The 17,998-nt window shown below is 44.1% G+C and overlaps 1 protein-coding gene across 14 annotated transcripts in view; it reads left to right on the plus strand.

Annotated features, from left to right (window-relative positions):
- Window positions 1-17,998, plus strand: part of DOCK7 (dedicator of cytokinesis 7) — a 1,498,361-nt gene that overhangs the window by 439,081 nt on the left and 1,041,282 nt on the right. For all 14 annotated transcript variants that reach the window (XM_069642017.1, XM_069642019.1, XM_069642018.1 and 11 more), the window contains exon 10: window positions 13,401-13,481. In XM_069642017.1, the coding sequence (XP_069498118.1) occupies window positions 13,401-13,481 (81 nt within the window). The remainder of the gene's footprint in view (window positions 1-13,400; window positions 13,482-17,998) is intronic.

Raw genomic sequence — 17,998 nt, forward strand, 5'->3', positions numbered from 1 at the left:
GCTCTCAGCATGCTCTGAGTCCCAATAGATGGACTCAGGGACAACATGAGCCCTTTTCTTGTGCTCCCAAACATGGGGGGAGACTGACGCACAAATGCACGGGTCCTTACACATGGTGAGGTCCTATCTACCGCTGTGACTGGCAGAGAGTTGGTCTTGCTCCAGCAGCAGGCCACTTCTTAGGTTGCTTTGAGTCCCTCTCCAGGGACTCCCTATCCTTGTTCCCGGGCTCCCAAACATGGGGAGGCTGGCACACAACTTCAGAAGTCCACCAACATGTTGAGGTCCTGGGTATGCTGTGGCTGGCAGAGAGGCAGAGCCTGTTCCAGCACCAGATTACCCCCAATGGTCCATGGGGATGGTTAGGGGACAGAGCTGGTCTCTGCATTGAAGCTCTGCCTTCATCTCACAACTGGAGAACTTTAGAAATGTCTGCTTTCTCAGCAGGGTCCAGTGAAATATTCTCAAGTGATGATCCAAAGATGCTTCAAAGTGATTCCCAAGATGGTGTGGGACCCCTTCTTTTAAAGGCAAAAGCCCACAGTCAATTGGACTAAAACTAACTTGCTTTAGGGGTCCAATCCCTGCTCTTGAAATGTGTGGACTTTGCCATTATGCTGTCACATCCAAAGTGCTTTGCTCCAGAGGAAGTGGAGGGGACAGGAAAGAGAAAGAGAGGCAGAGAATTAAGATGGCAAAACCCTCCCAAAACTGTACAGATCCCTCTCTGTCTTACCGCAAATCTGACTCCTCTCTTTCTCAATAGGATGAAAGGCATTTTGAAATGCAACCCGCTGGTGTGAGACCTGGCGTTCTGTTAATGGGTGGGCCCCTTGGTTTCTGCTTGCAGGCCAGCATCCTATTAAGTGGCTGTCCCAGGGAGAAGGGTGTTACCTGCCCTTTCAAAGGAACAAAGAGAGGCATCCCACCAGGCTACCTTTCTGCCAGTAGGGCAGGGTCCAGCCTGTCTGCGGGAATACACATAATCCTTCAACAGCTGAACTGAACCCACAGAGCTGACACATCTTCAATATCAATTTAAAGGGGCTGGGATAGCTCTAACTCAGGCATGGCTTATATTTACAGTTTTAAGTGCAGCCAGGACAACATCTTCAGAGTTATGTCTTTTTTGGAACAGGAGTTCATATTTTAAATGCTGCCCCTGCACTGCAGAGACTTGAGTGTGTGAGGGGCCAGAGGTAGGAGACAGACACAGGAGGGGTAGGTTTGTTGGCATACATTTTCATTCAAAGGTAAAAAAGGGAAAAACCTACCTAGCCCTATTACTAAGAGGGGTTCTGCTGTCTCAATCCAAATACTAAGGACTCTGTCAGGATGTCCGCAAAAAGTATTTCTGATGCTTGTGAATCTGCTTAGTTGTGCATATAGTCCGACATCTAGTGATAATCGCAGAGTATTGCATCTTTTTTTTCAAAGATCATAAAGGGACGTCAACATGGGCGTGTCTGTAACACTATCCCTACTCTCACGTGCCGTGTACCCATGATCCCTCACGTGTCGAGGGCTCCAAGAATGTTTTTTTCCACCATACTGGTCGGTAGCTTTCATGGCGAGTTCTTGTTAACAATATTTATTGCTAAATATTATCGCGTTTTCGTATCCTTTCGACGATTTGACTCGACGGCCATTCCTGTTTCCCATCTTATGATTCTCCTGCTGAATTCTTGACGGCTGGATACGGCCATCACCATCAAGCTTTGGCCTTTCAAAGTAGGGAGTGTGGGGGCCTTTCTTCTCGACATTATGCTTTAGAGAATGCCTTTTCTTGCTTTTTCCTATTCTTTACCTTGTTTGGCTGCTATTTTTATATACTCTAACCAAGGGAAGTCCAATTCATATCGAGCCTTTCAACAGTGGGGGTTGGGGTAGGAATGCAGCCACCAGAGGCCCCTCTACATCTGCCAACAAATGACTCTACAGTCCATGTCCCCTCCCATGCATCTCCAGTAGGAGGTCGGATAACATGCTTCATCCACACATGGGAGGGGATCAGTTAAGATAAGTGGGTGCTCAAAACAACGGGTGAGGGTTATTGCATCGAATTTCTTCAAACTCCTCGGTACCACCCGCAAATGTCTCCATAGCATCTACTAATCCTGCAAAAGGGAGCAATGAAACTTGTCCCAGATCAGCTGGTAAACAAGAGTATCTACTCAATATACTTCCTTGTATCCAAAAAGGATCTAACCATCTGTCCTTTATTAGACCTACGCCCTGCAAACAAGTATGTCAAGCCTCAAAGGTTCAGGATGACTACTCTGCAGGAGGTAATTCCACTGCTGAAGCACTGGGATTACATGGCCACCTTGGATATGAAAGATGCATACTTTCATATTTCAATGTTACCAGCGCAATGTACCTGATGTTCAAGATAGAGAACACTCACTATCAATTCAAATTACTCCGCTTTGCCATTGCCTCTGTCCCGAGGGTTTTACAAAGGTTCTGGCAGTGGCAGCTGCTCACTTGCACAGACACTCCGTTCTGGTGTACCCTTATCTAGATGACTGACTCCTTACAGTAGACACTCACTAGGCATATCTAGCGAACACCCAAAAGACTATAGACCTACTCTTTCAAATGGGGTTCTCTATCAATGAAATGAAATCAAGTCCTGTCCCCAGCTAAGTGAAACAATTTCTTGGAGCCCTAATTCGGATCGAAGATGGACTGATGGCATCCTGCATTTTCCTGGTTCTGCATGCCTGTCTGTGCATACGTCCTATGCAAGAGAGGCTCTCGGCCAATGGACTGAAGCAAGCGTTCAGTGGGATGATCTAGTGGTTGTCTCGAAAGGCCTCGTTCTATCACTGCAGTGGTGGACGTAGGACAATCTTCTGAAGGGGAACTAATTCACGACTCCCGCAGTAGAGGCCACTCTCACCATAGATGCATCCCACAGTGGGGGGAGCTCACCTTCACAAGACGGTGCACGGCATGGGGTAACAATCAGTAGCAAGCTACTAGCAGTATTCAAAGACCTGAAAGCTTTTCAACAACAACTGCCAGGGAAGACAGTTCTAGTCCTAGAAGACAGCAGCACAGCCATGTTTTACAAAGAAGCAGGGAGATACTCACTCTCCAGGGCTGTCCAAACTGTCACAAAGTATTTTGAAGTAGGCACTCAAACACAACAATTCCTTCTGTCGCAACACATTGCAGGGGAACAGAATCTTCTTGCAGATGTGCTCAGCAAAGACGTTCAGCTACCCGAACATGAGTGGCATTTACATGAACACATTTTGCACAGCATCTTTGCAGAATGGCGGCATCCAGACAACGACCTCTTTGCAACACTGGAGAATGCACAATGCCCGACTATCCCTCCAGCTATCCCCAAAAGATGTCCAAGGGGAACGGTCTTTGAATCAAATAGTCAGGGAGATTTCCTTGTGCTTTTCCCCCAACTCCTCTCCTCAACTGGATAATTCACAAGATGCACCAGGAACAAGTTACACTAATCCTGATAGCACCAATTTGTGCTTGTCAGCTGTGGTTCTCGCATCTCATGAGAATGTCACTGTGCTCTAGGGTGAAACTGCCTTGCCCCTACAACATGCTGTCCCAGGATCATGGGACAACATTGCACTAATGCCCTCAATCTGAACTTAGTAGCATGGCTCCTGAAGTCATAGAGTTTGGGCATCTGCAACTGCCTCAAAGATGTGTGAACATTCTTAAAGAGGCACGGAAAGCAAATGCCAGACACTGTTATTCCACTAAATGGAGAAGTGTTGTCATTTGGTGTGGTACTCGTAACATCAACCCAATTAATTATTCATCCACACACAGTCCTTTATCTAACTCATCTCTTAGACTTAGGACTAGTTTTAAACTCAGTGAAGGTCGACCTTGCTGCCCTCTCTGCTTACACCATCTCTCAAAGCAGGATTTCCTGGTAGAAAGTCGCTGTATTCCCTAATGGAAGGGGTGAAAAGATTTCACCCACCTATTTCTAATCCAACTCCCGGATGGGGCATGAATGTTGTCCTTATTAAACTTTTAATAACTGGAACGCCATTCGATATGTTGCAAAATCTTTATAGTGTGTTTGGAGCCACATAGATAGCTTTTAAGTTTGATCACTAGTGATTGTAAATATTGATCAATGTATTTGGATACATTCTCAGTGATCCACCCAATCCCACTTAGAATAGGTGTAACTTCCGGTAGGCCCTGATAGGGTTGTACTTTTGGGAGAAAGTAGATGGTTGATAAAACTATGTTGCCGCCCTTGTCAGCTTGTTTGATAATTATTGACTGGTCCTTGATGAAGTGCTTTCCGCTCTTGGAGGGAGAGATTGTATAAATCGTATTTGAGTATTTGTGTGAATGTCTATTAATAAATTGGCGTCTGTCTGCTAAAGAAGTCTTGTAAAAGGTCTTAATTACACCGTCCAAAGATGATGTAGGTATACATTTACATTTAATAAACAATTTAGAGTCAGCAACGATATCTGATTCTATTTCTAGATACTTAATTATTTACAAACGTGAGTTAATTGTGTCATTTTTTAAGGATAGGAATAACCTCGTGTCTACTATATCTTTCATCGTGAAAAAGCTGGATGCCATTCTAGTAATACTGGCTTCCAAACCATCTCTATTCATATTATGAAAGTGTTTTTCAATTTTAACTTTCTTATAAATTTGAAGAGATCGATCTTTGTTTGTTTGAAATCAATAGAACTTTTAGTTGCAAATGAGGGCCCTTTATTCAATACTTGCATCTCCAAATTGTCCAGCACCTTGTCTGAAAGATTGGTAATCAGGTACTGTTTGATCAATACTGATGAATTGGGTTCTGATTCCAGATCTCTGATCTTGTTATTGGTCTTCTTGAGCCATTGCCTAATCCTTAGTCTGTCCCTTCCCTCGCCTCTTCCTCTGAATCTGTGTCCAGGGATGAGGTATTTTGTTCTATAGGATCTACAAACCTGACATGTCTGATATTACTGTGTTTGTTGCCCTGTTTGTATCTTGAAATGTTATCTAAATAATTCCCTTTCTTGTATTGGGTATCTTGTGTTTGTGTTGTCTTGTGTATGCTAAGCCTCTCACAATCCGTCTGAGCTGGCGGGCAAAGAAGTAGGTGAACTATCTTGCAAACTGTTAGGTAAGATTTTCATATTAATGATAAATCTTCCTGACCTGTGTCAACCCCAGAACTTTTTGCTGGACTTGTAGATTATTTTTCCCTATACCTCAGTGAGTGGGAACCTTTACTCTTTTTATGGGTGTCATTTCTAAGACTTTCCATAGTGTCTTTTAAAAGTTATCCTTGGATCTTTGGATCTCTTTTACATTTTTTTTTTAGGTGAGAACAGCACCCCCAGCTTATGTGGGGTACTGGGGAGATACTGGGCATCCCCTTTCTCATTTTAAATGTAACATATATGTTTCAAGGACAAACGTACCTTTAATGGGTGCCGGTAGTGAACCCTTTTATTAATTCAGTGCACCTTTACCGCAGGCTGTTTGCACAGCCCAGGTAAAGGCACCCATGGGTGCTTGTTTTACCAAAATGGCCTGTCTTCTTTTTTCGCCATTTCAGCATTCCTTGTCCTTTCTTGGTCCTTCCCCTGACATGGCCAGAAATTCCGCTGTGTTAACTTTATCTTTGGCGGGAATCTTGTGGATTTCCCGCCCAGGCTCCAGAGTGTCTATGAGGGCAGGAAGCGAGGGAGGAGTCCAAAGCTCTGCAGCCCTATGTCTTCCAGCCTGACTACGAGAATCCAGTTCAAACTGGAAGGCTGACTGTCCTGAAAGGACTGCCAACCCCCCAAGTTTGAATCTTGCAAGGCTGTTTGATTTATAATTTATTTGTTTTATTTTTTTATAGCATTTTGTTATACGCCCAGCCCTGGAGGTTTCATTGCGTAGATTACTTAGAGACTTAGTTGGTTACAGATTATGTTACAGAAAAAAAGTACAATTACAATTAGGTTCAATCACAGATTCATGCATAGAGTAATTGGCCAGGAGGGGAAGGGAGGGTGTAGTAATGTTGGTAGCGACCTAGTTGTATTTATCAAATAGCCGTGTCTTGATCTGCTTCCTGAAGCATTGGTGTGAAGTTTCATTACTGATTTGGTTTGGGAGGGAATTGCAGAGCTTGGGGGCAGCTACGGGAAAGCTGGCACCTCCTGCCTTTTTTTCTCTTGAATCTGGGGACATTCAGATGTGTGCCGGATCCGGATCTTAAAGTTCTAGACAGTCTTTTCTGAGATAGACAGTGATTTAGGTAAGAGGGGGCCACATTGGAGATGCATTTGTGTGCTGTGGTCAGAGTCTTGAAAGTAATTCTCGCTTGGATGGGGAGCCAGTGTGCTTCTCTTCTGATATTAGAAATATATTTGTTTCTTTTTACGCCGAAGCTGCCCAAAGGTCTTTATTTTGCAGCAGTTGTAATTTGGCCAAAATTGTTGTTGTAGTTCCTAGTAGTAGGATGTTACAATAATCCAATTTTGAAAGTATGAGGGCTCGGGCATGAGTGAGGCAATTCTGTGGAGTAAGAAATTGACGGCTGGATGTGTAAGCCGTGGAAGACGATGGAGCGTTGATATTTTTAATCATAGATACGTTGGCGTCTAGATAAACACCCAGGGCCTGATTCATGGAAGTGTTTTATAATGGCACAATCCCATAGGAAAACAATCCATGAATCAGGCCCCCAGAGTTCTTACCTGTTTAAGGACTGGGATAGATCTCCCATCAATGAAGATGTCAGAATAGTCGGTGTGTAGAGATTTCAGACGGGCGGGGGGGCCTATGATGAGAAACTCTATTTTTTCATCATTCAAACAGAGGCTGTTGGTGGCCATCCAGTTTTGTATGATGGCATAGATTTCGGGGACCAGGATCTGGGTGTCGTCAGCAAAGTTAGTATAAATTACTCCCATAGAGTCAAGAGCTGCAAAGAGAAGTTTGGTATAGGGGTTACGCAGAGTGGGAGCGAGGCAGGAGCCTTGCGGTACACCTAAGAGTACTGGGATGGGATCAGTGGCATCCTCACCTATGAAGACTCTCGAGGTGCGTTCCGATAGGAAGGACTTCATCCATCTGGTGGTGTCAGCGGAAAAATTGAAGTTTTCTGATAGGGTTGCGCAAAGTTTGTCATGGTCTACAAGATCAAACGCAACTGATTCTAAGAGAAGGAGAATGCCCATGTCCTATCCATCTGAATGTTTAGGTCTAGAAGGGCTGTCTCAGTACTGTGTCTAGTTCAGAAGCCCGATTGTCTAGCTCCGAGTAAATGGTGGCTTTCCAGGTAATCTTGCTTTTGGGTGTAAGCAATTTTGTCCACAATTTTTAGTAAGAAGGGGATGGTGGTAATAGGGTGGTAGTTAGTGGGAATGGATGGTTCCAGGGAGGTTTTTTTAAGCAAAGGGTAACCCAGGCTGTTTTAATATTGGATGGGACTGAATTTGTGGTAAAAGAACTGTTAATGAAGTTAGTAATTCTGGGAACGAGGGCAGGTGCACAAAGTTTGACTAATCGGGCAGGGAAGCTGTCGCCTTTGAAGTTAGAAGGTTTCAGAGTGGAGATAGTTTCTTGCACCTGTTCTTGGGACACAGGTATGAATTTGAATTGGGTAATAGGGGTATGCGCAGAAGCGTAAGTTGTGATGGGTGGCATCCTTTTGGCCACCAATAGTTTTCTTTTGTTTAGTATTTTCTCTTGTAGTGTAGTGATTTTGTAAACTAAGGAATTCTGGATAGTGGTGAACCAGGCTTTGTAAGTGTTGACAGAGGTGACTTGGGAGATAGGAGATTGTAATTCTCTAAGGATAGAGAATAGCTCTTTGGTATTGGAAGAGGCATTGTTGATGCTGGTGTTCAGGGAATTAGCTGCATGAGCTATTACAGCTGATTTGTTGATTTTAGATACCTCTAGAAGAGTTGAAGCAGAAGTAGTTGAAGGCTTCTTTTTGTGCAGGTGTTCCACTGATCTTTTGTGTCTGCGCAAGAGGATGAGCTCTTTGTCAAACCAGGAGTTAGCTTGTTTAGGTTTCTGAAATGTTTTAGATGTGAGAGGAGCCACTGAGTTCATGGTAGTATTGAGACAATTGTAGTAGAAAGGAGATATATTGTCCTGGTTGGTATCAAACTAAGAGTAAGTGTTAAGGGTTTCGGAGAGAATGGGCATAAGCTTTTCGGGAATGAGTTTAAGTGTTTCTGACAGAGATTTGGCCCTGGCTAGTGTGAAGGGGGGTGAACAGTTTTGAGGTATGGATGACAAAGCATATAAGGTAATGATCAGTCCAGGAGACTTCAGAGATAGATTCTAAAATTGAGCTTATATTTAATGTGAGTATCTAATCTAGAATTCTTCCTTTGGAATGGGTAGCTGCATTGACAATTTGGTCAAATGCATTGCTTGAAGGGCTGCAGCGAAAGTGGTAGCTTTTTGGTCTGAGATGTCATTGTAACCTAAATTGATATCTCCTAGGATAATGAATTTGGTCTATGAATGATGAGAAAATTGATAGTTGTGTTAGGATTGGTTGTGAGTTTAAGCAATAGAAGTTCATATCCGGGTAAAAAGTCAAGAGAGCGGGATCTGAATTGTAATGTGGATTTAGCAATGAAGGCTACTCCACCTCCTGTCTTATCCTGATGATCTGCTCTGAAGATGGTAAAGTCTGGAGGAATGGTGAGTGCAAGGGTGGGTCCAGAAGCTGGGTGTAGCCAGGTTTCTGTGATGACAAGGAAGTCTAGGCGTTGGTCGAGAAGTACATCATGGATATCGATGGCATGTGCTCTTAGTGAACAGGCATTTATCAGGGCACCTTTGAGGCTGGTGTTGGCGTCTTTGATACAAGTTGTCAAATCAGATGTGTTTGTACTAGAGGCGATCTTAATGAGCTTCTTGGGCGGAGCTGAGTCTTGGGCATTTTGTGAGGAGGGCAGGGAGGTAAATGGACATTCAGTGGGAGGGTGGCAGTGATACCTACTTTATAACTGATGGCCTCTCTTGTCTCACTGTCCCTAAAGTAGGTAGGGTAATGAATAGAGAAGTTCTTGGCATTCTAGAGCAGAGGCATAGGCGTCTAGTTAGGCCTAAGTAGGGGCTAGTGAGGCCTGTGAGGTCAGGGGTGCTGAATGTCATGGAGAGTGATGTGGGAGGGAATGGTGTGGGTGTAAGGGGACAGGTGGGAGAGGGTACTAGGGTCGTGAGCGGGGGTGGGAATGGGCCAGGAGTGGTAGTGGGAGCTGTAGAGTCAAGCGTATAGTTGGTAGCAAATTTGTGATCACTGAAAACTGGAAGTTTGCTTCTGATGGAGGCCAAGCCCAGTGGTTGAGTAGGGGGATGTGGGAAGGGGGGGAAGCATTGGGTTGGAAGGTGGTAGGACAGGGGAGGTGATGGGGACACCAAAGACAGGTAAGGTAATTCCCGAAATGAGTGAAAGTACCTGCCGTACATGGCAGTGTGTTTATCATGATAGGGTGAGGAAGACGCATCAAGAGTACTAATACCTGTTATAAGTGGTCAGAAAGTAATGGAGGTTGGGCGGTGGTTAGAGGCTATGCTGCTGTCAGAGGGGACTATAGTTTCCACCTGCTAGGCATAGAGATAGTAATCACAACCCTAATGGACTAGGTCTGGGTGGTGTTACAAGGGGCAATTTTACGAGTGAGAGCACCACAGTATGGCCTAGCGTGCGTAACAGAATTCAGAACAGCTTTAAGTACAGTAGTGATAAGGCAGGAGCTCAGCTGTGTAGACACAAGGCTGGGGCATTAGTAAGGAGAGTGGCAGTGCACACAATGCAAGTTCAAATGGCTGGGCACTCAATGCAAGTTCAAATGGCAAGGCACACAATGAAAGTAAATGAGCGAAAAGGGAAGCCGTATAATGCAAATATAATCACAGTACTAATGGGTCTGGCGAGAGCAAGAGATTACGCTACTGGAATGGTTACAATATTAGTGTGCAGAACATACGTGCAAGAACATGATATGGTTTCAAATATGGTGGTAAAAGTGGCATGGCAGGGGCGACGTAATCATAAGTCAGAGACCACTGAGAGCAATATAGCACTCGTAATTGACCACGGTGCGCTGCCAGTTAAATAGTTGGACGATAGAGAGGCCGCTGTAATTCTCATGCTAATGCCTTTTAGGGGTTCAAGGAGTGAATGGAGACAGGGAAACTTGGTAGATTTCACTTCACTGTGGAAGGGTGGTCACTCACTCACGGGCGGGCGTCGGAGGATAGAGAGAAAGAAGCTCATTAAGTGTTATTTAGCAGGCTGTAAAATGGAAGTTGTGTGAGGCTGCACTCTTACAGTTAGGATAGGGAGAGCAGAGGGATGATCGCTCCTCAGGATCAATCAGGAGCCTTAGCTGTTGGGCCTTGAATGGAGGGCCGGCTTTCGCCTGCCGGCACTCCTGATAGGCTGAAATGGGGTGGTTACCCAATTAGCTTGCAGCAGTGATTTTCTTGACATTCCGGGCAATCATAGATTAGGTAGCGCCCATCTTAGAAGAACACAAACAGACATATGTGTGAATGGTTGCCATAGATGCAATAGATCTTCCAAGTTATGAGGTATTCAGAAAACACACCTGGGGGACGAGCAGCACTTTCCACAGTGCAATGCCTATGACTAGGCTCCAGATTCAAAGTATGCAGCAAGGTGCAGCGTGCTGTCAGTATAGCCAATTGGCCTTACCTCAAAAAGAACTGCAATTCGGGCTTCTATGTGTGTGCTGCTCCTGCTATGTGTGTGCTGAGTCTTCCCAAGCTCAGGATATGGGATGAAATGGGGAATCAGGCTCATTCAGGAGATGGGAGGGATGTGTTCCTGCATAAGTCTGATCCAGGAAGCTGAAGCGGTAGTCGAACACTGGAACCAAACCCAAATAGAAAGATGAAGAAACAGCAGCTGAGATGATTTCCAGCGACCAGAGAACCTGCTGTTTAACCGGAGCCTGCTGTAACCCTTCCTTCCAATCAACCTGGGGACTCCGAAAACGATGACCTCGACCCAGAGCCTGGTGAGACCCACTAAACTGAAGACCTGCATTTTGAGCCATCACACACCGTGCTGCGACCTTACTGGCTGCAATACCCCAAAACCCTGGAACCTCGAGCCATCTGGCAGTGCATGGTCTTTCAAATTACGAATCTTGCTGAAACATAGTGGGCATCCGGCTGGATCTCCAGAGGTATGATTCATGTCTGAAAAGTCCCCTCACCAGAGTGCTGGATCTTGCAAACGACAAGAATCATCTGACCGGCAATATTCTGTCTTCTTCTTTGCTCCTGAAAAGGTACCAAATCGACAGAGCCGCATCCAGCTGCACGGAAACTTTTGCCTGGAGCCTTCTCCTGTGATCCCTCCTGCAAAATTCCTTTCAAAGTCCTATCTTCCATCTTCTTGACAAATGAATCCATCAACCAGATTTTTTGGCTGCATATTCTGAAGTCTTCCTGCTGCAACTCTTATTTGTTCTGAGGTACTTACTGTGTTGGCTGGGGTATTTTGCCTACCTTAAGCCTTTGTGATTTCTGTATAGCTTCAGAGTTTTTTCTGTGATTGGGATGCCAATCATCCAGTTCACCCAGGCCAACTGCGGAATCTTCCTAGGGTGTCTTCTCTGAAGTTCCCTGGACCCTCAACTAACTTTAAAGTGAAATACTTACTTGTTTGAACAGTCTTCCTCTGGAACTCTGACTTTGCCTGCAACTGAACCCTATCTCAGCCTGCCACAGCTGGCACCTAGACCACTAGGGTCCACGAGGGTCCCTCTACTGCCGTTGATTGAACTCATGCTATAGAATAAGGGATGCACTGGATAAGAAAAGGGTTCTGCCTTGAAAAGAATAACAAGTGTTCAAAAGTTACTCACTTCTAAAAGAAGGTGGTTATTGTAAATCTGAGAGTGAACAGCTACAAACGTTCTTACTTACCTTGAATGTGCTTGCACTGAAAAGTATGTATGAGGTTAATTTACTCACCTGTGGATTGGTTGTGCCTCTTCCCCAAAAGTAATGCTGTTGGTTTGAATGTACTATTCCTGGTAGGATAAATGTATGAGTGTCCTCCAATTGGGTCTTGCTTCGCCTGACTTGCTTTTAGCCTGTTCAGAATAAGTCTGCCAAAGGTTATACTTACCTTTAAGTTGCTGATAGCCCCTTAAAAAAGTATATAGGGTTTGCTTACCTTGTGTTAGCTGTGTGCCATCCCAAAACAAGTTACTGAGTTATTTCTTAACTCAGTCTATGGGGGTCATTACGAGCTGGGCGGTAAGGGGTTAATGGCGCCGGTAATGGTGCCGGCGCCGTTAACCCCTTACCACCCTATTACGAGTCTGCTCGCGGGTCCCACAAATGGCGCCCTTAGCGGGTCCCTCTAGTAGACCAGGGAGCTAACAGGCCTGTTATCAACAGGCCCGTTGTTGGCTCCCTCCCCATTCCCATTCGAGCCCTATAGGGGCTCGAATGGGAATGGGGATGTACCGGGTCCGGGTTCTTCAAATGAGGAATTACCGGGTCCTCCAAGGTTGGAATGGCCCGGTAAGTCCTCATTTGAGGAACCCGGACCCGGTACCCGGTAAGGAGGTAACCATGCCCCATGCCAACGCTATCATGAACTCAGGTGGTACAGCCTCATGCTAAGATTGGAGCCTTGTACTGTCTCAGTTGAATGGTTTTTCTAAGCCCTTAGTTGGACTTCAGAGAAACTGTCCTAACAGGAACGTGATCCACTATTGTGGTCATCCTATTTGGACTGAAACGTATAGACCCTATCTAATCGATACTCATTCATCCCGAATTCTTTTTCTAGTTTCATGCATTTTCGCCTCATCTTGATGTTTATTTAGATGCAATTTCTGTTACAAATTCGGGTGTGTTTTATGTGTCCTTCGCATTACTGCTGTTACTTTTTGCACTGCTAATGAGCATGCATAAAGACCAGAACTAATGCTTGCTTACGTCTGAGTGGTCCCTGCCGCTCATGTCGAACTCCCCACCTATGGTATCGTGACTGCGCTCCACTGAACCCCTTGTTCTTATATGTACCATTAAGGCTATTTCTGCTTTGATCTGACAGACTGTGTATTCTGCTCTCCTTTGCTGGACGGATCAAAGAAAGGATGCTTTTGCTTGTTTCAGGAAAGATAATTGGTGTAAACAGCCATGATTGAGAGCAAAAAGGCACTTTGATGCAAGCTTATGCATGCAGAGGCCTCTTCTGGTATTTACTATTGTCTGAAGGTGCAGAACTGTGAGACCTAAATTGTGTCAGAGAGATATACATTGGCTGTCTGTGTATGGGCATGCCTTTTAACTTGTATTTAATGAAAACGTGTTGTATGTTTAACATATGTAGTTTAGACCTGATTAATAACCTGTTTTTTTTTTTACAGCTGGAAAAGGTACTTCAACAAGGAGATATTGGTGAATGTGCAGAGCCATACATGATTTTCAAAGAAGCTGACACTGCAAAGGTAAATGTCTGTCATTGCTTAAATCTCTCCCATTGGGCTGTTCATCTGTAATCGCTACTCATTGAAATGTACTCATACTGTTCAAGTTCACAGAGCACTTTTAATGGTTGTCGGTGACAGGTGAGGGCTGGTAGCAGTGAATTATGGGTAGGACGCTTCAGCACTTAACATCCACATAGTCTCTTCATCAGTTGGTAGGATAGTCAACAGCCTAACCTATGTCATTATCTATTATTATGTTATGCAACGCCATAGCAGGTGTGTTTGTGGGCTGTCAACAGAAAAAAGAATTTGCTTGCAGAATGTCAAACATCAGACAAGTAATTAAATGGATACAGAACATCAGAACAGTGCATTAATGCAAAGTTGTGCCAAGGTGTGGCAGATCAGAGACTGCTGCAGGTCCTTGAAAATCTGCACGTCCAGGGCACAATACATCCCTTGTCCTTCTCACTCTCTTATACGCCAGTGCATCTGACCCTTAGGTTGTGCTTTTTTTTTTCGGTGCCATAGACTATTTTGTTGATAGTTTTTGTATGTTGTTTCTGCACACTGTGCCATTTTACCGCCTTGCTCCCACTCTGACACCAGATGTTAGGAGGATTGGCCTAAACCCCATGTGTAGGGCAAAGAAAGAGTGATCAACTAGGTTTTAGGGTGTCTCCTCAGATGCCCGACTGTCCCCGGGGTAGCAGAGAAGTCAGGGCTTTACTCTTAGGAGGGGAGCAGAGCAGAGTGCTATAACAGTGCAGTACACAATAGCAACAAAATAATGGACTGTACAGATTATATATCTGTGAAAATAACTCTTTATATATAATTGACATAGAGATGAAAATATAGTAAATGTTTACGTATGGAGTTTAGGGCAATGACTTCTGCTAACGTCATTAGAATTCTTTTGAGGATATATTGTTTTTGAGTCCAAAAAACAAGTGATGAGGTTTTCAAATGGAGGGAAACCCAATGTTATCCAGTTGTGACAGCCAATAAGAAAGCGGTCACATTTTCTAGAGACAACACAAGTCATGGAGAGAAAAAAGCTTAGCTCAGGCTTAACCTGAGGGGTCAAAGACAACCGGAATGCCTCCCGGTTATGGAGAATGGGAGTTGTTGAAGTTTCCAGTATCAGCACAAGTGTCAGTAGAACGAGGAAGACGCAGGGTCTGCAGGGGATGCCCCCTATGCAGGGAGGGTTCACAAAGGCCCTGAATGATAGCTGAGGTTTACAGAGATAAATTAGAGATTGTTTATGGTCCAGCTAACTCAGTATGTCAGAGTTTAGTTTCCTCAGACCAGTGATACAAGTGGTGCTTCAGCGATTCAAAAAAGGTACATATGACTGGGTTTCCTTGGAGACCCACAGAGTGAAGTCTGTAACGTTGAGCAACTGTAGATCACAGATTATACTCATTACTAGTCCTTTAGTGTGGTCGCTCATCCAGCAACAAGAGGTGCCGTGCAGGGTAATCTTTTCTCAGAGTATGGAATACTGCAGGTGAGTAGCCCAGCTGATCTACTGGGTTGTGGGCGGGGAGGACAGGGCAGAACGCAAATTCTGTTCCATCTGGGTGGCTGGAGACTGTTTGTCCCAGAGCCCAGCGGCCCTTGAGCTTCGGTTGCAGATTCAGACAGATGCCTCAGCAGCGCCTCCTTTGGCTTCCTTGGGTGATGCTTCTTCCAGCTGCTTCGGGATGCATCCTTCCAATAGGCAAAGGTCTGGTGCAGAAACCTCAATCATATAGCAGTCCTGAAATGGAATGTGTTCATCTTCCAATTGGGTCCCCTACCACATTCAATCTTTTAGTGCCCACCCAATAAGGATGGTCACCTGATTCAAACCTTCCCAGGCAAACACACAGACTATGGATTAAGGCTTGAATTCCAGATATCCTATTCACAGAGCTGGTCCTCTTCATAAGGTATCATGCCAAGTCTTATGGGTCCTAGGTGTGGCATGCCCCCGTGGAAGGGCATCCAAGTTTGCAAATTTTTGTCCCAAAACATCCATAAAGGAATTTCTAGATTTCAGTTGGCGAGCGTAGGTAATCTGAAGTGGTAGCTATCTTCCGTTATGTCTGCAAGTTGGGGGATTTCAAGTGATTCAAGTGATTGGTTATTTATAATGCTCTTAATACCCGGAGGTTTCTATGCACAGACCCGGGGATCGAATCTGTGTTGCTCAGCGTCGTCTTCCTTCCAAAGCGAGCGCATTTCCCTTGAGCTATTGTCCTGAGACAATTTACTTTTTGTACCGGTGAAATGCAAACTCCACAAATTAAATTGCCTGTGGGGCGATCAGGACATGAAATTGTTGGGGAACAGAAAAGACAGAAAAGTAATTTTCCTAAAGAAATAGATGTTACTGCCCTGCAGACCATCATAACATCAGATATGGAGCTAGCTTTCTGTGGAAGATTATTCTGTAAGCTCAGAGAATTGTGTGTCAAGTTAGCACAGAGGGCCTACAAAAAGATTTGACTGGCCAATTATAAAGCACAAGAGGGCACATATGGCAGTAATTAATTATCCAGCAGGTACTGGCGGAACCAGGGCAATTGATCACTGAAGAATAGGGCACAGGATCAAAAAATTCATACAGTCCCCCATTGCAAGCCAATACAGAGAGCAACGTATGTCTGACACAGGTCCCCTTACTTCAATCCACACAACAGAAAACCGCTGCATTCTGAAGCAGCTGGAGTCATTGCACCTGATATGCTGACTGCTACAGCATAAAGGGCTTTTGTATAATCAGTTTTAAAGCCCCCCCCACCACTGCCTTATGCTATGCAGAAGGGACATTAAAATTAAAGTCTTCCTATGGAATTTCAAGATGGTGAACTTAACGTAAATCTATGTATGTAGTTGATTTCTATTGGGTGTAAATAGCTGAAAAGGAGCGGAGCACCATACAAGTAGAAGAAATGGTACATGCTTTAATGCAAATCGTGTTTCTTAGAGCAGCTCAATCACATCCCTGATCTGTAAGGCATGACTCCATCAGAATGTACTGCCTTTTGGCTAGTGTTACCTAAGGACTCCAAAAAAAAGCATGTCTGGGTCCACAAGCCACATACCTCATTGCCTGATAGAAGTCGATCTCTTCTGTGTGAGGTGCTGGTAAGAGCTCTATCCCTGCACTTAGCCTGGTCTAACACTATTCTGGAGACATATCCTGTTCTTCAGTAACTGTCCAGACTTTCTTTCAGCATGCTTAAGAATGCTCAGTTCATATGACCTCGGTGGCACACCAGCCTGTGTTTCCATCCACCAAAGAGGATGCAAGGAATGGGTAGCATGGGTTGAGGTAACTTGCCCATGAAGTCTTAGTTACAGTGGGTGTCAGAGACGTGAGCTGACTTTTGCATTCCTAATTGTGGGTGATGTTTTTGCTAAGGTACTGTGAGTTGCAATTCTAGTTCTTGCAGGTTATTCATATTACAAAAAACCTATAACAAATTCACCTAGGTACAAGTCGGGTGAACTTTCGCATTGCCAATGTTAGCCGATTTAAAGTCATCAGGTAATGGGTAAATATGGCTGTGCAGTGGAAATGCTAGTCATAAGTTGTAAGTGCGGCAGAGTCAAGGATAGGAATCATGGGGAGAGGGTGGGTTATTTGGTTATTGTAAATGGGCATATCTGAGTTTGATCTTCTTTAGTGCAGCTAGATTTTTGCATTCTTGTCAAACTTTATACTCTGTTTATAGGACTGTGGTGATGTCATTCCAGGGTTTCAGACCTACTACTGTGTTTAGTCTCCCATGTGTTTGTCTTTTTATCCTGGGTGTAGTTTGCTTGTTAACCCTGTGAGGATCCAAGCCGTCTTGAAGGGACGATTTTGTTTATGAAAATTGGTACGGGCATTTGGAAAGTAATAAAGTTGCTTCTGATTGTTATTCCCTTGGCAACAAGGAGCCATTTGTGGTCTTTCAAGCCTGGCGAGCTATGGTCCCAGAGCTTGCATCCCAAAATAGTACACTGAATAGATCTTATTCTAGTAAAAAGTCAACCAAGAAATATTTGAATATATATCAGTAAGTAGTTATGGGGTGGTTTATTTCATCAAAGTACGCCTGACGTGGATCAACACCACTTACAATCCTGGATGTGCAGCAGTGCATCAAACAGAGCAGGGCTGGTAATCTATACTATGGAGTGAGCAGAATAATGAAGGAGAAAAAGAGCAGGTCTTTGCTAAGGGGTGGTCTGAAAGAGAATGGGTGACAAGATTTTCACAATACTTTTTATTTTTTTAATTTGTTTTGTTGTTGAACACAACTTTTCAAATGATTTTATCACAAAACAAAAGAATATATGATTCATGCAAGTTTTCATATAAATTCATACATATTCGCAATATTCACATAAACATTCATAATAAAATAATAAAAAGCTGACTTTACAGATGACACGCTATTCGATAAAACAAATTAGTTAACCAAAACAAATGTCACATTAATCTCTTTAGATATTAGAATGCACACCCAAAAGCAGGCAATTACAAATATGCA

This window comes from Ambystoma mexicanum, chromosome 1q (assembly GCF_040938575.1).
Source record: "Ambystoma mexicanum isolate Mex_15411 chromosome 1q, UKY_AmexF1_1, whole genome shotgun sequence".
In the NCBI taxonomy this organism is placed as follows: Eukaryota; Metazoa; Chordata; class Amphibia; order Caudata; family Ambystomatidae; genus Ambystoma; species Ambystoma mexicanum.